The 23,784-nt window shown below is 46.1% G+C and overlaps 1 protein-coding gene across 2 annotated transcripts in view; it reads left to right on the forward strand.

Annotated features, from left to right (window-relative positions):
* The window catches only part of LOC146798836 (uncharacterized), a 304,215-nt gene that overhangs the window by 255,942 nt on the left and 24,489 nt on the right, over positions 1-23,784 (forward strand). For both annotated transcript variants that reach the window (XM_085626154.1, XM_085626155.1), the window contains one exon: positions 15,002-15,112. In XM_085626154.1, coding sequence (XP_085482280.1) covers positions 15,002-15,112 — 111 coding nt within the window. The remainder of the gene's footprint in view (positions 1-15,001; positions 15,113-23,784) is intronic.

Below are 23,784 nucleotides of genomic sequence, written 5' to 3' on the forward strand. Positions count from 1 at the left end.
TAAATGTCAAGTGACTAAAATGAACAATTGAAATAAAATGCAGTATATACAAGTAGCAAAGAGTAGAGAATATATACAAAATGGTTAGGAACACCTCACCGATTGAATTTGCATCATCCTTGCCAACTCGAGCTGGGGAAGCCCTTCAACAGCCCAGGAAGGAGTTCAATCAGGACTCAAATTCCATCATCTCCACAGCAATACGTCTATTCTGTGGTGAACTTCCACCTGACCCCCGAAGGCTCCCAGCTTTAATACCATTACTAAACATAAGACGAAGCTTCTAGAAAACCTCGCCCCCTTCTCACGAGAAAGAACCGAGCTGGCTGTACCAGTCTGCGTCAAGGCCAAGACGGAGGCTGGCCAAGCTCCCGTATTTTGATTTCGAGGCAGATTTGTACATTAAACAAAAGCAATCGCTCAGAAAAACTGAAAGACCTTGAATGTGAATAACCAAAACAACTTGCAAGCACTGCTATGCACGCAAAAGGATGACATGAGGCCATGTCAAAGCCAATAGTAAGCACTTCTAATTCTCATAACCCAAACAACTTGCAAGCACTGCTGTGCACGCAGAAGCAAGGCAAAGTCAGACAACAAGATGACATGAGGCCATGTCAAAGACAATAGTACTGTTCTACTCCGTGACCGCTCCCACTAAAAGACAGCAAGATTACAAGACATAAGAGAAGCAGGCATATGCAGGACCGTCCTACATTAAGGCTAGGGTAAAATAACACACTAAAGTCAATTAAAATGGTGGTAGTCAAGGGTCGAAAGTACTGTGGGTCTAATGCTTGATGTGAATGCAAACACTAATGTAACAAAAACGTCAAGAAAAACCAAAGTGATCGTATGAAACCTCAAAAGAGGATCCTACAAAAAGAAGTTAAGTTCCCATCACCCACCAGAGGTGGCTTATCATCATCTGGGAACCATGGACAATGTCATGGGTACCCACCACTGTAATGATTGTGGTGGTTACACAGTTGTCCCAGGCGTGAGTAGACGTATCGTTGTTATAGGTAGGGTGACGGTTGCAGTGCAAAAATAATAAATCAAAGTGCTATTAAAAATGGCTAACAAGACACAATAAACTTTATTCTGGCGCTGTCTTGGTGCCACTTAAAAACAGTGCATAGACAGCTTACACAAATAACTGTCAGATTTCCGGTCTACATGTTTCGGCTAGTGGACATAAGAGTCCAAGCTCTCATCAGGACCATGTTAATGCTACTGCAATGTATGTGAAAAATAAAGAAATGATTAGTTACTAGATTGGTACCCAATACAACCTGATTAGTCCTGTGTGTCACGGTGGAATTGTTACAGGCAATGGCTTGTAAAGGAAACCTAATCAAAATCAGACAAAGACAGTGGTGAACATTCTCAACTGAATCCTGTACAACATCAGCGTTAATCACTTAACCAAGCTATATACAAATTTTTAATGTGATACTAAAGTTGTATCAATACTCATTAATATATTACATGACGATAGTCAATTCGACAATCGACCCATGCACTTACCCGAGTAGTTGCGGGTACGCACCTCGCCTCACCTGGCAACCGCTCAGGAAATGAGGCACCGCTCTATAAATGAAAAGGCAAACACTATATTACTCCTATGGCCACGAACAAGTTAAATCCATAGGGGATAATGGTAATGACCAAAATGGTGCTTGACTGGGCAGTGTAAAAACAAGGCAGAGAAAATGTCTATAAACAAAGAGGTCTCCCTATTTGAATGTGCTCGAGTGTGTCATCTTACGAGCTTAGATAGGAATGGTGGATCTTAGTTTTTCATATCCTGTAGAAATTGTGAGGTCGATTATAACTTGCAAAATACGGACGAAACAGAGGCAGAAGGAGAGGACAGCCGCAGGTACACTGGAAGATAGATCAACAACCACCCAACACTCGCAGCAGGAAAGGGCAACAACAACAAGGAACGAGCTCGGACACAATGAGCTAGTTGTAAACCTGAGCACGAGAGCCCTTACATCTAACGAACAATTGGTCCTCAACAAAGGTTTGGATTTTGTTCCAACTAACGTTGGAGATTTATTCCAACTACGATGTGAAGTGGCAAGATTTTTACGTCTACATTTCTTTTTTAAAGACAAAGAACTGACAGCCCCTGAGGATTTTTCTGACAAGGACACGGGCCTGAAAATACCGTCCACTTTTAATCCTCAAGCCCATTTGACACCTGACCGAGTTAAAGTGTTTGAACAAGCAGTGATTCATGACATTACTGCTATCAGTGCCAAAAAAGGCAAAATTTATCAAAATCTATCCCAGAGTGATAAACAAGCCTTAAAGGTTTTATCAAATGATGAGACCATAACTATAAAACCCGCCGATAAAGGCGGAGCAATCGTCATCTTGCACTCTGAGGCCTACCGTACTGAGTGTTTGAGACAACTTAATGTCCCTACAGCATACACACCACTGACTGAGGATCCTACTCGCAGATTAACTAGAGAGATACAAATCCTGGTAGATGATGCCAAAGCTGCAGGTTGGATCACAGAGCAAGAATCACACTGTCTTACAACTACACATCCCGTGATGCCATACTTTTATGTCCTTCCAAAAATACATAAAAGTCAAAGGCCACCCACAGGGCGACCTATTATATCCGGCATAGGTTCCTTGTTAGAACCTCTCTCCACCTTTGTGGATGTTTTCCTCAGACCACTCGTAAAGGAAATGCCCAGTTACCTGCAAGATACTAAGGATGTCCTCAGACTGCTTCCGGAAACCAGCTATGACACAGAGACAGACCTTTTGGTCAGCTTTGATGTGGAATCCTTATATACTTGTATTCCACAAGTGGAAACTCTAGAAGCCATTGAGAGTCTCCTAGATGTGAGAGATTTGGACACCATAACACCGGTCAATTTTATAATGGAATGTGCCAGGTTGGGCATGACGGAAGACTTCTTTAAGTTCGAGGAGACAATATATTTACAAGTCTCGGGTACATCTATGGGCAGCATTTTTGCGCCCAGTCTGGCCAACCTGTATGTCCACCTTTTCGAGCAGAACAATGTACTCACTCACTCTAATCCATTCAGAGATCAGATTAAAATTTGGAAGAGATACATTGACGATATTCTGGTTGTCTGGTGGGGGTCTGTTGCCTCTTTGCTAGATTTTCATGAATGGCTGAACACTAAGAACAAGTTCTTGCGTTTCACAGTCGCTTTTGATAAAAACCGACTTCCTTTCTTGGACATAGTGATATGTCCTAATCAGGGCAGACTTGGCAGTGAACTGTATAGGAAACCCCTATCAAAAAACTCTCTCCTCAGTTTCAATAGCCATCACCCCAAATCTCTCCGGGAGAACTTACCCGTTGGTCAGTTCCTGCGTATTCGCAGAAACTGTTCCGACGTGACCACCTTTAATCATCATGCAGAGGATTTGTCCAATCAATTGAGAGATAGACAATATCCGAAACGTTTGATAAGACAGGCTTGGAAAAGAGCCTCTAACAATAATCGGGGAGCCCTTTTAGAACCCCCGGTGCCGAAGGCTCCCCTGTCTAGAATGACGTTCGTAAACACGTTTAGTACATGGTCCAACCAAGTACAAAAAACTGTGCGAAAACACTGGCGAATATTGAATGTAGGGAATGAGAATATTCCACCACACCTCTTTTCTTTCAAAAGAGGAACCAACCTCCGAGACAGTCTTATACATACTAGACCTAAAACTAAGTCTCCCATCACAATAAACACCCTATGGGATCCTCCGCCAGTACAAGGCAATTTCCCATGCGGCCAGTGCTCAGCATGTCCACAGACCCAGCCCATGAAAACAGTTGACATAGGTACAGGTATACCTTGGATTTTTAAAAACATACCAATTGCAACACAGAAAGAGTAATTTACCTGATCACCTGTCCTTGTTCTTTGCGTTATGTAGGCATGACCACACGCAAGATCAAGACACGTATTAATGAGCACAAAAGTACTATCAGGCGGAATAAACAGGCCACCAAACTTACCAATCATTTTTTGTCACTTAGACATAAACCGGAAGATTTGAGATGGGTGGTCCTGGAACAACCTTTTATTCCCACACATGTGACGGACATTAAAAATTTTTTGTTCACCAAAGAACAAAAATGGGTGTTCAAATTGAAGTGTGATCAGCTAGGCTTAAATGACGAGATCCCGTGGTTATCCATATAAGCGCATGGGTATCTGCACTGTTTTGCTTTTTCACAAGGGTTATATTTGGCTTCCCCCTGAGGCTACGATATCTCAGTGCGCTACGATGCTCTAATGAGCTGTTTCAACTTTGACTGTTTTTGATGTGACTGTGTGCCTATGGTCAGGCGAGCTAGTCATCAGGTATATGGGAGTTTGAAATACAAAGGGGATGTAGATACTCATAGGTCACTCAGGGTGCCTCATTATCACCTGTGCAACCGGTGATATCGTTATTTTTAACAATCTCTAAACAAGATGCTTCCCTCATAACCCCAGGATGCCCGAGCTTTTGCCCTATATGTCTTATATTTAGCCAGCTCTACCATGTTTCAGTCTCCAACTATAGACGTTTTTAACGTTGCTTTGATCCGTTCCTTATTTGGCACTACATTTCCCAGCAACGTCTGGATAAATGAATTACAGGCCATATTTTGAGCTTCGGAGCGCTCCGTAGTTGTCAACACGGAAGTACGCTCGAGCACGAAGTTGATATATTGCTACCCTTCCTGCCCGTTCGGCACCTCCCCTTCCAGCTCAGTTGCTCGAGCGGGGTACCGACGGAGAGGTAGGTTTACTCTATGGGTCTTCTAATCTTTCTATACTATGCGAAAATTTCACGCTGGTCTGACGGCGTTAGATGATCTTCCGCACACGTAATGGGAGACGTGGATTTGGGGTGTAATTACAGCTAGTATGTTGTTTGAACAGAGTACCACTCTGGCCCCTTTTCTTTCCTTCTCACTGTTGTCGTTTTCTCTCTGCTGTCGCTTTTCTAGTCCATAGGGCGTATTTCGCCTTCACAGGACGTAGATGAATGCGCTGAGCCCCCTTTGTACTTTGTATTTTGCAAGTTATAATCGACCTCACAATTTCTACAGGATATGAAAAACTAAGATCCACCATTCCTATCTAAGCTCGTAAGATGACACACTCGAGCACATTCAAATAGGGAGACCTCTTTGTTTATAGACATTTTCTCTGCCTTGTTTTTACACCGCCCAGTCAAGCACCATTTTGGTCATTACCATTATCCCCTATGGATTTAACTTGTTCGTGGCCATAGGAGTAATATAGTGTTTGCCTTTTCATTTATAGAGCGGTGCCTCATTTCCTGAGCGGTTGCCAGGTGAGGCGAGGTGCGTACCCGCAACTACTCGGGTAAGTGCATGAGTCGATTGTCGAATTGACTATCGTCATGTAATACATTAATGAATATTGATACACCTTAGTATCACATTAAAAATTCGTATATAGCTTGGTTAAGTGATTAACGCTGATGTTGTACAGGATTCAGTTGAGAATTTTCACCACTGTCTTTGTCTGATTTTGATTAGGTTTCCTTTACAAGCCATTGCCTGTAACAATTCCACCGTGACACACAGGACTAATCAGGTTGTATTGGGTACCAATCTAGTAACTAATCATTTCTTTATTTTTCACATACATTGCAGTAGCATTAACATGGTCCTGATGAGAGCTTGGACTCTTATGTCCACTAGCCGAAACATGTAGACCGGAAATCTGACAGTTATTTGTGTAAGCTGTCTATGCACTGTTTTTAAGTGGCACCAAGACAGCGCCAGAATAAAGTTTATTGTGTCTTGTTAGCCATTTTTAATAGCACTTTGATTTATTATTTGTGCACTGCAACCGTCACCCTACCTATAACAACGATACGTCTACTCACGCCTGGGACAACTGTGTAACCACCACAATCATTACAGTGGTGGGTACCCAAGACATTGTCCATGGTTCCCAGATGATGATAAGCCACCTCTGGTGGGTGATGGGAACTTAACTTCTTTTTGTAGGATCCTCTTTTGAGGTTTCATACGATCACTTTGGTTTTTCTTGACGTTTTTGTTACATTAGTGTTTGCATTCACATCAAGCATTGGACCCACAGTACTTTCGTATATTGTATGTCGATTTGGGGATTTTATACTGTTGTTGGTCTTTAAACATATCCCTTGGACCCTCCTTCGTGTGAAAGAGTTTTGTGTAAAGGTAGTCAAAGGTCATCATAGGGTGCCAAACCATAAGAGTGGCTCTTTCATTACAGTTTCATTTCATTACAGTTATATACTTTTATTAGTTATAGGTATAGGGGGCTAGTGGATAGCAAGTGGGTACTATGGAGCTACCAGACATTACAGACAGAAGGCGACTGCATGAGAAGTAGGAAAAAATTAGTGGGGGGTTGAGATAGTTTATTAAGCTTTGTATGTATTTGAGGGGATATTTGGGTTACGTGAGAGGATAAAACGTAGCTGCAAAGGATAATAGCTAGTTGGGGAAATGGTGGGAGTAAGGGTAGGGCAACTGGCGGTTACAGAGTTTGATTACTTTTAGGAGTTATTTAGGAATGGTTGTTAAGTAAATGGAGTGAAGAGTGTGAGGGAAGGAGGAGAGGCTTGAGTTTTTTTTATCACTTTTGCAAGATTTGTACCTTCTAAAGTAGGATGTTGCTTTGATGAAGACAGAAGACACATGAATAGTGTTTGGTTGAGAAGGGCATTCAAGTGAGGATGACAGTACTGCTTCCTGCGCTAGCTTTTCATACTGGTATGATGTTGGTGCAGGTTGATGTCCATGTCTATATATGTTCAAAATGCAGGCTTGAATGGATTTTGAGGAATGGATTTCGAGAAATCCTTATGAGATTGACCATTATCATTTGTATAGGGGCTGACATGACCTTCTGGTGTTGGTCTATAATCTGCCATTGGACCAGGAGATTGTTGTAAAAAGTCATGGGTATTTTCTGTTTGCTGCAGACCTACATTACCACAGCCACATATTCAGGCCTTGGTATTTCTCACACATGAGCCAATACGAGTGGTCCACTGTATTATGCCGATCGAAAGTGGAACACCAGATTTTGTTATTGCAATGGTCCCATTAAATTCAGATACTAATTGGCATGAGCAGAATGACTGAGTGGTAGGTGTTGTGTCATAGTACCAACCCATGGCTCGCATCTTTTATAATGGTTGTTGTGGCGCAGCAATGCTTTCTTTCATTGTTTGTGTTGTAAATTACTAAATTTGTTTCTGTTGTAGTGAAACTAATTTGATATGGAACACATAGTAAGTTTTGTTGGTGTGAGATATTTGCAGATGTGCCTTCCAATGGTAACCACTTGCTCTGGCAGGACGAGGAGTTAGGTGTTGTTTCCTAATGTCCTTGTTTATCTGCATCTTGCAGCATTTTACCCAGTTGAAATGGCATGGAGAAAAAATTATATTCTGATTTTGATACTTCTAACTGCAGATTCTTCACCTTAAAATACTGCCCAGGTGCCAGACTGGATTTGGAAACTTTTCTACAGAAATGCCCCTGCGTGAGCTGGGTGTCTGTGCACTGACTTTATACCACTACGAAAATGATGGAGCGAAGCCCCATACAAGCGCTATACTGGTTGCTGATCTAAGTTCCCTTCTTTTGGCACCTTCCGATGCAGATCTAGAGATACACTCCCAAATTTGTCAGTCGCCCAACAACTTTCAAACTAAATCTAATGTGTCAGGGAACAAATTGTCTTCATAAAACAACAGGTTTTCAAACCATGCTGTGATTGTAGAAAGCAGATGTCAGTTACGGACCCCCACGCGGTATGTCTGGGCTAGGCACATGACTGGAAGTTGTGCGATAAATGCTCCCTCTTGCACCTGAAGGCGATCTAGGAGTGAAAAGCGAAGTAGGACATCACTGAAGATATGAAGAAGTTGCAGCCCTTGTGTATATTCCACTCCAGGATGCGGGCTTGGACTTGAGCCGTCTCCCCTGGCAATTCCAGCAGGAGGTCAACTTCACAGTCCAAGTTCTCTGTAAGTTAAACATTTAAAAAAAAGAACAAACACAAAAACCGAAGCGGGACTCTACCCCATTCCGCCACTCTGTATCCAAAGAGAAGGAGTAAGGATGTCATGATGTGAGTCGTTCTCCCACTGGGTCTCAGGTCATGGAGCCCATTCCCCTACTGATCCTGGTGTGCCAAGTTTCCCAGACCATTGGCGATGCCGCCACAGATTGCATACTTCCAGGAGGCCATGCTGCATATTTTTGGTTCCATCCCTGTTCTCCCTGGTGTGCCTTTGGCCCCAAGAAAACAAAGGGCCTCCAGATGGTTTGCATAAGGTTGAGTCATCCCTAGTGCTACCTGATCCTATCATACCAACAGACTTCCAGTCCAGCTCCAAGACCTGTGTCATGCCCCTTAATGTGAATGCCTGTACTGACGCCACAGGCACTGGAAAAGGGTCCGGTGGTGATTCCGATGTCAGCTCATTCTCAACCGATGTCACGCTGTGAGATTACAAAAGCGTATTGGTCGTTATACAGCCCTACTATGAACCAGTGATTCTACCTGGGCGGACACCCCGGCAGAGACTCTATTATCTTTTTGGCTCTGACTCAGAACAAAGAACAGCCCAGGACAGAGATGCTGATGGTGAGGAGGGGGGTGGTTTACTTCCCCTTACTACACAGACAATGTAATAACAGGGCTATTGGTTCAGAGGGGTGGAAGCTCCACTGAGGCAACAACCACAATCCTTGTCAGGGTGAACCACACAATTCACTAAATTAACCTGTGTTCAACATTTTTGTAGATTGGCACAAACCAGTCAGGCTTACCCTAGGGGCAATGGGTAAAGTATTTATGAAACACACAAACAGTGAAAAATCCCAAACCAATTTAGTCAAATAGAGTACATTGTAATAAATAAAATTATACAAGAACAACAAAACTCCAATCAGTAGTTATGCAATTTTTATGTTTTAGGTAGAAGTAGCCCTTAAAATCACAAAGTGCCACTCCTGGTCATCTGGTCGTTGTAGACCGAAGGAAAGTCACAAGCTCAGGCCGACGGTGATGAAGCGCGGGCTGGATAAGTCCGGCACAAAGAGTTCTGTTCTTAGTGGAGGAGGCTTTGAGGAGCAGGGAGAGTATTTCATATGATTGTCACAGTGGCGTGAAGAGCAGGCCAGGCGGAGCGGGCTGTCATCGTGGTACCATGAAGAGCCGGTCTGGATTTGGAATCGATCTTTGCCGAAGCTTCGTTTGGGCAGTCACTATGGGATTCTGTAGTGCGAAGTGCTGCTCCCGCGCTGTGAGTAGTCACAGAAGCTTTGTGTTGGCTGTAACGGATGGCAGATGCTTGGCACGAACTGGCTCGTTTACAATCTCAAGGTGCCCAAACTTCAAAATGTTCACCTTTTCTTTAAGAGGGGTACACCCCGATGGCAGCCAATAGTCCATGACCTGGGAAGGCACCTCTTAGGATCAAGAAGTCACTCCAGCAAGGAGGGCACAGGCAGGTCCAGTTGTACGTCCAGTCCAGCAGGTCAGCTGGGCAGTTGCAGGTAGGACTCTAGAGCTTGTTGTGTCCCTGTAGTTCAGTCACGAGGTAAGCCAACTGACCCTTGGCATCACTCAGGTCAGCCTTGGATGAAGGGAACAGGTCCAGTCTTCTGTTTCAGAGAGCAAGGCAGTCCTCAAGCAGCAGAGTAAGCCTCTGTAATGTCCATAGGTCCAGTAGTGTACTGATGAGTGGCTCAGAACCTCCGATATTTATACCTGGTACCAGTATTTGTGTGGGGGGGGACACCTCGCCCTATCCCCATACCTGGTTCTGGAAAGTTCTCTCCTTACCAAGGCTCCAAGAAGTCTTGGGTCACAAAAGGCTGGTGTCAGTTTTCTTTGTGTTTGCTTCAGGCAATCCTCTTTGAAGTGTAAATGGGGCAGGGTAAAATCCGCCCCCAGCCATTCTGACAGGGTGGTCAATCCTGCTCACACCTAGTCCCATTTGTGGTGCTGTCTGGGATGAATACACAAACCCCAACAGCAGAGCCATATAAAGTCATGTGACCCAGGACACTGGCAAAAGGCCCAGATTGGTTAATACATAAAATCCCTCATGCTCGGAGTCAGAGCCCTGTACATCAAGACTGTGGGGACTGACGGCCATCTGAGTGGGGCCTCCCCTACACATACACCTGAAAAGGAGACCTCACAGACTGACCCTGTTTAGGCTTTTTTTCATGCACCAGAGACTATATGTGCCATGGCTGTACCCATGACAACTGGGACTGATTTTTGATAACTGTATATTACACCTATCTTGACCTTTTCGGGCAAAGTGTCCTTTGAGATTGGAGTCTGTTGAGCTTCCTAAACTCACTATATGCTTCACTGTCAGCTTTTCACTTCTTACTTTTTTGTCTTCTTACCTCCATTGAGGTCCAGTTTGGGTGACTGATGCTGAAGGGGTAGATGTATGGGGTTAGGGATTTCGGGGGATTAAAGGGAATGGTTTGTTTGGGGGGTTTTTGTTCACTTTTATTTACCACCAACTTTTTCTATGCCTGTACCACACTTCACAATGTGCTTCCTCAGTCTCACACCCTCCTCACTCTACACAGTTATGTGTCTTTGCTTCGTTCCGGGTCATCCCTCGGCAATGTCTCAATTACTCATCTTTGACCACCATGCCCTCCTTTAAATTGATGTCGTGGATTGTGAATGGCCTCCTGGACCGTGTTAAGCACACAGCTGTCCTGAGATGTGCCTAACTCTTTCACCCTGTGGTTCTTATGCCTCAGGAGACTCATCAGCTTGATCCCATTGTCCCTTTTATTTGAGGTATGGGTATGACAGAGTGCTTCGTGCAGGGTTCAGTCAGGATTTGCATGGTGTGGCTATTCTGCTTTATAGGGGCTTTTCCTTGATGGTCTGCAACTCGCATGCTGATCCCCAGGAGTGTTATTTGGTAGTGGAGGGTCTTCTATTGGGCTGTCAATCCAATTTTATATCAGTTTACTTACCTAATCAAGCTCTCACGGGTACGTTTTCATTATTGACTGCTCTGCTTGTGGGCCTCGGCTTGCTTGGTGGGTGTCTCAACGTTGGCGGCGACTTTAACGCAGTACCTAATCCTGACCTTGATGCGTCTGGTCCCCTTTCTCAGGGGCGTGTTTCCACCATCGCCAACCCTACGCTTGGATGGATGCGTTAGGTCTCTACAACTTCTGGAAGGTTTGGCGTCCTAGGGATCGGGTATACGCCCACACTTCAGCCACGCACAAAACTGACTCTCACATTCATCTCTTCCTGCTGCCGGCCATTGAGTGTGCCAGGTAGACTGCTTGGCTTTCTTCCCGAGGAGGATAGCATATCATGCTACCCTTGCCACGACCTTCGACATTGCTGATCGTTTAGCATCTTAATGCCTGGTACCCCCCAGCTACAGCATATCACCCTTGAGGATGCCCATCAGTGCTGGCCGGCAAGAGCGTGTACCATTTATAAATGTGGCGAGAAGTAGGGGAATCTCCTTTATTGGCTTGCCACCAGTGACACTGCTTCTCGCACCGTGCCTCTTCTGCGGTCTTTTGCAAACTTATTTTGGCACCTCTATGCTCGTAGACCCCCATCCCCCCAGGAGATTAAGAATCTGCTGTTACGGGACATTCCACTTCCTTCCATCACTTCCTTCCATCCCCCCCTTCCTTGCCCACGAATTCGAGTAGCCCATCACTGCAGATGAGACTTCCTTTGCACTATCTGACATGCCTGCTGGCAAGACACCGAGGCCAAATAGCTTCCCCGTCGAGTTCTACTGTCAATTTGGTACAGAGTTTACCCCTTTCCTGCTTAAACTCTATGCCGAAGTGGAAAAATGGGGGGCATTTTCCTCTGAGTTAGAACTTGCCACAATAGTAGTCTGAATCAAACCAGGATACCCCTCTGAGGAATGCTCCTCATACAGGTTTACCACCGAAATTGTTATATACTAAAATTCCGGCCAACAGGCTCTTGCCTGTCTTATCACACCTGATCCATCATGATCAACACTGCATCTGTAGGGTTCAAGTGGCAATTCCCAGGTTGGGTGCATCCCATCCTCCAGTGGTGGTGCTTTTGTTGATCTTGAGAAGACATTCGACATGGTGGATTGGTCCTTTCTTGAGGCTGTCCTTGAGTGTGCTGGTCTGGGAACGTTCATGAGGTACTTATTGGAGCTCTTTACCATCAGCCTCATGCCCAGGTTCAGGTCAACAGCTCCTTTTCAGATCGTTTTCCTATTCAGAAAGGTATGTGTCAGGGTTGTTCCCTGTCCCTGTTTCTGTCCGCCCTCGCGATTGGGCCCCAAGGCCGCCTCCTCCACTGTTATGCTCAGCTTAGTGGGTTGTCGTGGGATGGGGGTCCGGAGGAGAGGATCACTCTCTATGCCAATGATGTTCTGTTGTTCCTGACAGACTCTCACACTTAGGTCCTTGTTGTTTCCCACTCCTTACCTTATTTGGCGAGACCTCCAGGTCAACACCTCCAAGTCTTTTTTGATCCCGATTGGAGGTGATGGTAGCACTTATCAATGGCAGTTAGACATCCAGGTGCGATGTCGCTCCTTTGAATATTTGGGGTTTCATATCCCCTACTTCCTGAACTCACACAACACCTCAATTTAGACCCATTGGTGTCCAGAATGTAAAGCAATATCCAGAAGTGGTGGCATCTTTCCCTGCATGTGATGGGATGTGTTGGCCTTTTCAAAGTGATGAATCTCCCCTGTGTTCTTTATATTTCCCAACTTTTTCTGCTCCCCATTCCCCCAGGATCGGAAAATGGTTTCCGGTTCCCGGTTGCTCCCGAATAGCATTTTCCCATGTTTGCCAATCTCCATGACTGTGGGTTGGGAATGGTGGACCTACAATGTTATTCCCTGGCCACTTAGTTGATCTTAGTTAACGATTGCCTTAGCAGTGGGTAGGATGATTGATCTTACTGAAGGGAACTCTCCTTCCTGAGTTTTGACTGTATTTAGGATGTACTGTACGACGCTCCACTGTCCAGAGCCTGTCTGATATCACTTGCGTGATTTTTTTTGCTGGTGCTCTGCATTGCAATTTCAGGGCTGGAATGGTACATTTATGGGGATGACTCCTCTGTGGAGGGGGCGATGTCTCTGCCACTCTGTCAGTCTAAAGGGCTTTCATAAATGTCACATGATCTGCATCAGGGTACTCTAGGATGTTTGGGCTGGGAAACATATGTTGTCCTTCCAAAACTTACAAGATCATTACGAGCTTACGCGCACACAATTTCCTAAATATCTGCAACTCTTGGCCCACATCCCCTCGGACACTCCCATACCAGAATTCAGTCGCCTGGAGGCCAAGTTGTGATGGGTTGTATTGGTAGCGGTGCAATATCCCAGGTTTATAGAACACTCCACATGGTTTTGATAAACTCCGATTCCGTTTTCCATGAGGGAAACTTTGGGTACTGTTGATGCAAACGCTCTATACTGCAGTTTTTCCAGACCAACTGGTGCTGAAGGATAGAGCAGCCATATTCCTTAAAGTTGTGACGACCTGCCACATTGGGCAATCCATCACTCTCAATCCATTTGCACCCCTGCTCCCACTCCCACACACCTAGAGAGGAGGAGAGGTTGCATTTCCTGGACCCCAAAAGATTTTGAAGCTTTTGTATTGATCTGAGCAAGGAACACCATGTGGATGATAAACTTTTTGTGGGGTTCTCTGGGGCAAAGAAAGAAAAGGCTGTGCAGAACAGGAGCCCGTCAAGGTGGATAATCCTCTTCATTAAGACGTGCTACACACTGGCCAAGAAGCAGCCACTAGAAGGTCTTAGAGCCAATTCCGCCCGGTCTGAAGCTGCTGCCACTGCGTTGGCACTCATAGTGCCTGTCCTTGACATTTATAAGTCTGCAATGTGGGCATCAGTGTCTACATTCACAAAGTACTACTGCCTTGCTGCCAGGTCAATCAGGAAAGGCATTTTGCTCACTCGGTCCTGCAATACTTTTTGGCCTGAGTCCACTCCGCAAACCATCCACAGGAGAAGGTACTGCTTTGGTATCTTTCAAAGGCGAAGAAGCTGCGGTTAGAGGTGTCCATCAGAAAAGCAAGTTACTTACCTTTGGTAACGTTCTTTGTGGTGGATACTCTATCTAACCCCAAATTCCTCACCATCCCCACTTCCCCATTCTGTGCAGTGAGCTCTTTTTAACATCTAACAAGGTCCCAAGTTAGGAATCAGCACACTGGTAAAATCAATTGTTCATACTTCACATCTGAAGCCATGGAAAAGGAAAAATAAGAAACTGATGGCAGCGAACAGGGGTGGCACTCCTATGTGGCTCTGTTTCCTTGCTTCCGTGCTGTTAGGGAGCCCATGCGGCGCCACAAGGCAAAAGAATTGCAGGAGAAATATTCAGTCTGGCACCTAGGAAGCATTCTAAGGTGAAGAATTTGTGCTAGATAGAGTATCTACCAGAAAGAGTGTTACCAAAGGTTAGTAACTTGTTCTACAGCGGGCAGAGCAGTATTAACTCGTCAAGCCATATGGTAATTCTGCTTCACTTGCTTTGCAATGAGGGCCTAGGTTTATGGAGTAGGGATCTTTACTACTTTACAATTCACTGTGCCATGGTACATTCACTCTTATTCTCATCTTCATTTTGTGCCTCAAATGCTTCTCTCTACTCTTAGAAAGACTCCCGTCTTCATGTTCTGAAAGACCCCCATCTTTACGTTTTGAGAACATACTTATCAATTTTCCATACTGTTTTAAAGATAAACTACTGTCATTCAATTAAATGTTATTCAATTAAATGTTATGTTCTTCATCGTGTACACTGTATATAAGGATATTTGCCCCTTTATGGGATTAAGAAGAATGTTTGATAGACAAAATATTTAACAAATCAAGAATGTATTCATACTTCAATGTTTCTATTGCCACAGGTGATGAGATCAGCATACCAATAACATTGGCCAGCTTTAAGGAAGAGAGAGAAACATATGCTGCATTTTGCCTCGAGCCTACAAAACGGCAAAACATAAATATTCCTGCAGGTAAGAATTAGTGTTTTCAATTTACCATCACAAGAAGTTCTATTCACAGTTGTTAACAGTGGGACTGCTTCTGATGGTGGTGGAGAATGTGACAAGACTCACTCAATGTATGTAATACATTTTTTTCTGTTTCAGGCATCTTGAACCTAGTCATACTGTGCTCTGTTCTCATTTTCTGCAAAATACATCACAAAAGGCTGCCCTGAAAAGCACTTCAGCACTCACTGTGTTAGCATCAGTGGGTATGCCTAATTAGTCCTAGTTCCGTGTGTGTGTGTGTGTGTGTGCGTGTGTGTATGTGTGTATGTGTGTGTCTGTCTGTACATATGTGTATGTTAAGCACAATTTAAAAAAACACAGTAAATAGAAATATATCTGTGTGTGTATATATATATATATATATATATATATATATATATATATACACACACATATATGTATATGCAGATGTGTGTATATATTACCTACTGGCGGTGGCCAGTAGGTAGTTATAGTTAGGACTTTGTTTCTAGTCAAAAAGCGTTTTTTGTTTTCCCAATAACGTTGGCGTCATTTGACGAATCTTCGCGAAATTTGCAAAACTAGTAGGGCGCTCTGTTCAGCTCCTGTCTTGAAAGTTTCGGGGTGATTAATCAAGCGGGGGCAGACAAAAAAGGTGGGTCCCAAAACGCGTTTTCCCCATGTAAATTTCTATAGGAAACTTTAGACAATGCTACAGCCCGAACTGCTGAAAGGAATTACACCAAATTTGGCAGAAAGTTAGCTCTTGGTTCAGAAAGAGCCCTTTTTATTAAATGGTGTAAATCCATTCAGTAGTTTTTTAAATATTAAAGGAAAAAGAAATTTATATATCTGGGCCGAGCCTAACCACACATCTCATCGTAAGATCTGATTGGCTGTCAGCACTTCATCCAAGAAGTGTTGGCAGCCATCTTGGGACCAATATACATGATAGCACTCCATTAAAAAGCATTGCAGTAAATGGAAGGTTTTGAGGGTCACCAAAAGGAGAACTTATAAAGGGTGATAAGACTTTAGTTACATTGTAATGTAAAAAGGATTTGTAGAGCGCTGCGTTCACCGGACGGTTTCTTGGCGCTGATCACTAACCCAGGAGGAGGCAGAGAGGGGAGAAAGAGGAACTTTATGTATAGACACCGCGGAAAAGGTGAGTTTTTAGGAGAGACCTAAAGTGAGGGTAGGGAGAGGAGAGTCTGAGGTCCAAAGGTAGAGAGTTCCAGAGTGAGGGGGCCAGAAAGGAGAATCTAAGGCCTCCGTGCTTTTTACGCCTGAACCTAGGTGTCTGGAGGAGGGCGTGACGAGAGGAACGGAGGTGTCTGGGGGGGGCGTACGGATGGAGAAGAGAGGAGATGAAAGAGGGGCCGATGCCGGCCAGGGATTTATGGGTTAGGCAGCCAAGTTTGAACTTGCAGCGTTCCGACACAGGAAGCCAATGAAGGGCTTTGAGGAGGGGACGGACGTGGTGATGTTTTGGCTGACGGTAGATTAGACGGGCGGCCTGATTCTGGATTAACTGAAGTCTCTTTATTTGGTATTGCGGAATGGCTGCGTATAGGGCGTTGGCGTAGTCAATCCGGGAGATGACTAGCGCCAACAACGCCAGGGTGAGAGCTTCAGTGGTCAGGAAGTGAGCTATTTTTCGGATTTTTCTGAGCTGATGGAAGCAGGAGGAAACTGTGGCGCTGATCTGATGATTCATGGAAAGATCCTGTGAGATGTAGACCCCTAGGCTTTTTACTTTATCAGCGGGACTAGGGGGGGGGCCAAGGGAAAGGGGCCAGAAGGTGGAGTTCCAGGGATTGGCTGGGCCTCCGACAAGAACGAGCTCCGTCTTGTCGGGGTTAAGCTTGAGGTGGTGAGCGCCCATCCAGTCGCTGATATGACAAAGGGTGGACTGGAAGTCCTGGGCCGCTTCCTGCGAGTCAAGGTTGAAGATGAGCTGAATGTCATCTGCATAGTTAAATGCAGTGACATTCTTTCCCCGGAGGGAGCAGATCAGGGGGGTAAGGTATAAATTAAAAAGGAGCGGAGACGGAGACGAGCCCTGCGGGAATCCGCAGGTGAGTTTCATCCTATCCGCCGAGAATTGGGAGATTCGAACAGATTGGTGGCGGTTCGTCAGGAAGGAGCGAACCCAGTCAAGGGCCGTCCCTCCAATACCAGCCTCCTTGACACGGTCGACCAAGATGGAGTGGTCGACCGTGTCAAAGGCTGCCGACAAGTCCAAAAGGATTAAGGCTTGGCTGGTGTTAGAGTCAGCGCCTCTGCGGAGTTCCTCCATTACAGAGAGAATGACCGCCTCGGTTGAGTGGGCTGGTCTAAGCCCAGTCTGTTGAGGGTCCAGGAAGTTGGAGTCCTCAATAAAGGAACTGAGGATGCTGGTGACATATGACTCAAGTACTTTGCTAAGGTAGGGAAGGAGGGAAATGGGACGGAAGTTGGCCATGATCGTAGGGTCGGCGCTGGGTTTCTTCAAGATAGGTACTACTTCCGCGTTCTTAAACTGACTGGAAACCTCACCGAGCAGAAGGGAGTTGTTCAGGAGGGCCAGTGGAGGGATGGGGCAGGCTGAGAAGGCAGCCCGGAGAATCGCGGGGGGCAGCAATATGTGGGGGAACCAGAGGAGACTTTATTAAGCAGACTGATGAAGACTTCTTCTGATATCGGGGGGAACTGAGTCAGAAGATGAGGGTTGACAAAAGGTGCAGCCTCAGTGAAGGGTATAGCCGGGGGAGTGGAGGAGATGCTATTTTTGATTTTGATAATTTTTTCTATAAAAAAACAGTTGAGGGAGTCGCAGAGTGCTTGAGACGGAAGAGGTTTGAGAGTTACCCTATCCGGGTGTGAGAGCTCGTCTACGATTGCAAAGATATCTTTAGATTTCTGCGCAGAGTTGAAGATTTTGGTGGAAAAGTAGGCGGTTTTAGCAGCTGATATAGCTAGTTTGTACTCTCCCAATAATTTTAAAAAGAGTGGTTTCTTTGCAGGATCGTAGCTTCTGCGCCAGCGGCGCTCGGCCTGGCGGAGACCTAGTTTTAAGGTTTTGAGACTATCGGAAAACCATCGATGTGCGTCGTGGGGGCGCTTGGATCTTATTAATTTAAGGGAGGCAACCTTGTCGCTGGCATGTTCTAGCCAGTCGACTAGTGCAGCTTCTTGGGAGTCGATGGGGCCAAGAGTGGCCGAGACCGAAGATGTTAAAGAAGTGATAAATAAATCAAGGTCAGCTTTGTTCCAGTTGCGAGCATGGAGGCTGGGGCCTCGGCTGCGAGGGGGCGGGGGAGGGACCAGAAGGAGAAAAGAAATTAAATGGTGGTCGGACCAGTGGCAGGGTGAGATCGTGAGCGACTTGATTTCGAGGTTGTAGGTCCACACCTGGTCAAGGATATGGCCCTTGGGGTGAGTGGGTAGATGAATGTGTTGGATACCATTAAGCCCAGTTAGAAGATCAGTGAAAGCCAGGGATTGGGGGCTTTCATGGGTATCTGACGGCCAGTAATTGAAGTCTCCCAGGACTAGGAGTTTAGAATTGTTGATGGTAAGCTGAGAGAGTAGGTCACCAAAATTCGAATAGAAATTAGGCATAGAGTGTGGGGGACGGTATACCAGAACACAGGTAAGAGGGGAGACAGAAGATTTGAGTCTAATTCCCAGACAGTCCACCTGAGGGATGGTGAGGAGGGAGAGGGAAGTGAACCTGAGGGAGAGATTGATAATGGCGGCTACGCCGCCTCCTAGTTTGCTGGCGGGCCTATTGGCGTGGAGTATATAATACCCCGGAAGGATGGCTGCTAGAATGTCGGGGGAAGAATCCTCATTCAGCCAAGTCTCGGTTAGGAGAAGAACGTCGGGTCGGTCCGAGTCTAGGAGGTGGAAGATGTCAAGTTGGTGTCTGACAAGTGAACGAGTATTAAGGTAGATAACCGCTAATTCCATATTAGCGGGTACCTCAGCGAGTGGGGGTTTAGGAGGAGGAGGAAGAACTGAGGGTTCAGAAGTGAGAAGGGACGGGAGGGACTGTAACTCAGGAAAGGTACTCCGAGGTTGATAAATACCTAGTTGTTGCAGGCATGTGGAGCTGGTGGTGTCCAGTGACCTCAGTGAGTGTAGAGCAGTCAGGTCCCTGGGAGTGAAGGTAGTAGTTTGGGCAGAGTGACATGGCCCGGGCCCCGTCCGGCCGCGGACGGGCGCAGACGGGCTTGCCTTAGGCGCGCCTTCGGCGCGCAAACGGCGCGCCCGCTGCGCACGTCCGCTGCGCTTCCGGTATGGACACATCCTATATACAGGTGAAAGGGAGGTTGGAAAGGGGTTGTGGCCTAAATAAGTGGGCGTGGCCTGCTCAGGCGAGAGAGGCGGCAATTACAATCAAGGCTGGTCTCGCCCGCCAGCTGCAGCGCTGAATCGGCTGTTTAGGGGGTCTGGGAGTGGCCAAGATGAATCCTTCGTTACACACAGGTAGGTAAACAGTGTATTAAAATCACACAAATAAGCAGTTTAAAATCGAACAGAGTAGCGTGGCTCCCGGCTGTGCCTCAGGAGAGAAAGTGATTCAAGCGAGCGCTAGCTCTCAGCGCTTAAATACGCTTGGCGAAGGGGGCGTGGCCTAAATAAGTGGGCGTGGCCTGCTCAGGCGAGTAGAGGCGGCAATTACAATCAAGGCTGGTCTCGCCCGCCCGCTGCAGCGCTGAATCGGCTGTTTAGGGGGTCTGGGAGTGGCCAAGATGAATCCTTCGTTACACACAGGTAGGTAAACAGTGTATTAAAATCACACAAATAAGCAGTTTAAAATCGAACAGAGTAGCGTGGCTCCCGGCTGTGCCTCAGGAGAGAAAGTGATTCAAGCGAGCGCTAGCTCTCAGCGCTTAAATACGCTTGGCGAAGGGGGCGTGGCCTAAATAAGTGGGCGTGGCCTGCTCAGGCGAGTAGAGGCGGCAATTACAATCAAGGCTGGTCTCGCCCGCCCGCTGCAGCGCTGAATCGGCTGTTTAGGGGGTCTGGGAGTGGCCAAGATGAATCCTTCGTTACACACAGGTAGGTAAACAGTGTATTAAAATCACACAAATAAGCAGTTTAAAATCGAACAGAGTAGCGTGGCTCCCGGCTGTGCCTCAGGAGAGAAAGTGATTCAAGCGAGCGCTAGCTCTCAGCGCTTAAATACGCTTGGCGAAGGGGGCGTGGCCTAAATAAGTGGGCGTGGCCTGCTCAGGCGAGTAGAGGCGGCAATTACAATCAAGGCTGGTCTCGCCCGCCCGCTGCAGCGCTGAATCGGCTGTTTAGGGGGTCTGGGAGTGGCCAAGATGAATCCTTCGTTACACACAGGTAGGTAAACAGTGTATTAAAATCACACAAATAAGCAGTTAAATCATTTGTTGATGGTACCATACTTACTTTAGGAATTGTGGTGTGTTGTAAGGTGATTTCTGCTGAGATATCATGAATCATGTTTGAGAGAAAACTATTTTCTCATACTTTTCCCACAGAGGTTTGGAAATTCACATTATCTTTCTCAGTCATGTGAGAATGAAGTCTGACGTTCTCAGTAAAACATGTACATCCAACAAGGGCAGAGACTGTCAGTTGATTCCTTTGTGTTCTACTGCAGCTTCCCAGAGTATTCTAAAGAACAACTAGAGTGCTAACAGTCTTACTTATGACAAAGTATTGCACACCTGAAGCCATCTTGATTGGAATAAAGTGGTAACTCTTAAAACTTTTAATTTAAAAAGGAACAAAATGAGGGAGTTCATTTTGCCATAGAAATTATGATTAGTGCTGCAGAAAGAAAAATTAGGGCACATTTTGAGTGACTTCTCAAATCCTCTTCTATTTCATTAAAAAAAGATTCTGACATGCAGACCGAAACATGCACTTTCAATACCAGCAGCAGACTTTGCTGGTGAGCGGTAGCTTTACTACAGTGATCTAATGAGCAACTAGAGTGCTAACATTCAGAATTTATAGCAAATGTGGGACACATCTGAATGCCTTCTTGAGGGAATCAAAGAAAAAAAATGAAAGCTTTTCATGCTAAGGAGTAAGTAAATGAGGAAATTGGGAAACTTCATAACAAATAAATCTCCCAAGATGGCCACCAGAGACAAAAGAGCCCAAATGTAGCACAAATATCCCCCATATGTAGCCCACGTGTAGCCCAATGACAGAAGTGTGCAAAACACTTTTTATTTTTTGGGTTTTTGCAGTTTTATATTGTGCAGACTGGTCAGGTATTGGAGTGCTTTACATGAGCATAGGTTAGATCACACAAGGACACATTCATTTTGGTTGTAGACATGGGGAGATTAAGTGATTTGACAAGAATCACAGAATGTCAAGCTGCAGCAGAAACTCCAACCTGGTTCCCCAGTTGCAAAGCCTGCAGCTCTGGAAGTAACACCACATCCTCTCTCCTAAGTGCAACATTTAATCAAGTGGTTAACTGGATGAAAAAACATAAAGATACCAAATAATTTAAAAGTGCTTTGTTGCTATTTGATAACTCAGAAAATGTGTCCTCATATTAGTTTTTTAGAGCACTAACCATAATTTCGATGCAAATAACACCCTCTCATCTATGTAATTTCTAAAGGAAATGCTCTAGGTATTAATTACAGTTTTGATTACATCAAGATGACATCAGGCGTGCCACACTTTTGTAATAAATATAGAATGTTAGCAATCTAGTTGTTCATTAGGATACTGTTGAGAGGCAGAGGCCAGGGGCATGGACTCAGAAAATTGAAGGCAGGTAGGAGGGTGCAGAGGCAACAATTTGACCACACTGGGCGGGCAGGAAGGGCAGTGTCAGCACAATGGACTATGGATGGCAGTGGAAAGGGGGGCAGAGGCAACAAACCAACAATACAGGACAAGCAAGAGAGGCTGTGGCAATATAATAGGCCATTGTGGGCAAAAGGAAGAGGCAGTGGTAGTACAACCATACATGCTAACAGACCCAATTCAGCCGGGAAACGCCCAATGTTTTTAAGCCCAAATGGGCTTTATTTGATCTGTCTCCTGTCTACAATCTCCTCTTTGTCAATGTAAGTCAATGGGGAAAATCAATACCCCAGTATTTTTCAAAATTTCCCACTTACCAAGTTCAAAATGTTAGCAAGTGTGGTACATTGGATCATGGAAGGCAGGGGGAATTGGGGTTGGGACATGGACTCGGATACCAGAGGACAGGAGGGACATGGAGAGGTGCACCAAACTGACCTTACAAGAGAGGCATCAGGGTTTGCAGCAGCACAATACACCACACGGGGCATGTGGGACGGGACTGCAGCACAACAATCCAAAGAAAGCAATAGGGAGGGGACAGGACCATGCGCATGGACAACAGAAAACAGAGGGGATAGAAGCAATGGCAGCTAGCTGACCATAATGGACAGACAGGAGAGAAAGCTGCAGCATAACGGACCATAAAGAGCAGGAGGGAGGGATCAGGGGCATTAAAATGGAACAGACAAGCCAGGATGGAGGTAATATGGGTCTGCACATGGAAAACAGAGGGCAGGGGGTAAGGGGGCAGGGCAGAAGCAGCAAGCTGACCATGGAGGTCAGGCAAGATGGGCACTACAAGCAAGACACACCATGGAGAGCAACAGTGAGACTATAATGGCATACACACAGACCATGGAGGGATAGTGGGAGGGAGTCAGGGGCAGCTAGCTGACCACACAGGGAAGGTGGGAGGGGCCGTGGCAGCACAGAAGACCATGCATGGCAAGCGGGAGGGTTAGTGGCAGCACAATGGTCATGATGGGCAAGAAGGCGGGGCAGGGGCATGCACAAAGGACCATGGAGGATAGAAGGGAGTGGTAGGAGCTGGGCACAGACAAGAGAGTTCAGGGGAAGGGGCCTCACAACAGACCACACGGGGCAGGCAGGAGGAGCAGTTGCAGCACAACAGACCAGGGAGGGCAGAAGGGTGTGCCAGTAAAATGGACCATGGAGGACAGTAGGTAGGGGATAGGGGCATGGAACGTGGACAGGCAGGGTGGAGGTGGAGGTGGAGGTGGCAGGGACAGGTTACAGTCATCTGACAATGCTAGGCAGGTGGGAGGGGAGTGGCAGCTCAACAGAACACTCAGAGTAGATAGGAGGGGCAGGTCCTAGGAACATGGTGGGCAAAAAGGATGGAGCAGGGGCATGCACACAGACATCGGAGGGCAGGGGGAAGGAGAGTAGGGGCAGCAAGCTAAGCACAGAAGCTAGGCAGGAGGTCAATGATGGGGCATAGAATTGGGCAGTGGAGGGCAGGAGGAGTGGTCTGGGACATCATGCTAAATGGAGGGCAGTGGCAGCACATCAGACCACGCTTGGCAGGAGGGAGGAAGCTAGTGCATGGATTCAGACAACAGAGGATAGGGAGGAGGTGGATGGAGCAGCAAGCTAACTGTTCAGAGAAGGCGGGAAGGCCAGTGACAGAACAACGGCCCCACAGGGCTGTAATAAGGGAGCAGGGATATGGACTTGGACAATGGATGGCTAGGAGGATGGGAGGCAGGAGCAGCAAGCTTGGGGGAGCAGCACAATGCCAGGCCAGGCCCTGCTTCCAACCCCCCACCATCCATTGTGATTGGCATCTTACTTAACGTTAAAAAGAACTAGAAATTTGCTGAAAAAAGCAAAGATTACAGGGACGTTAT

Source organism: Triturus cristatus, chromosome 9, assembly GCF_964204655.1.
Source record: "Triturus cristatus chromosome 9, aTriCri1.1, whole genome shotgun sequence".
Lineage (NCBI taxonomy): Eukaryota > Metazoa > Chordata > Amphibia > Caudata > Salamandridae > Triturus > Triturus cristatus.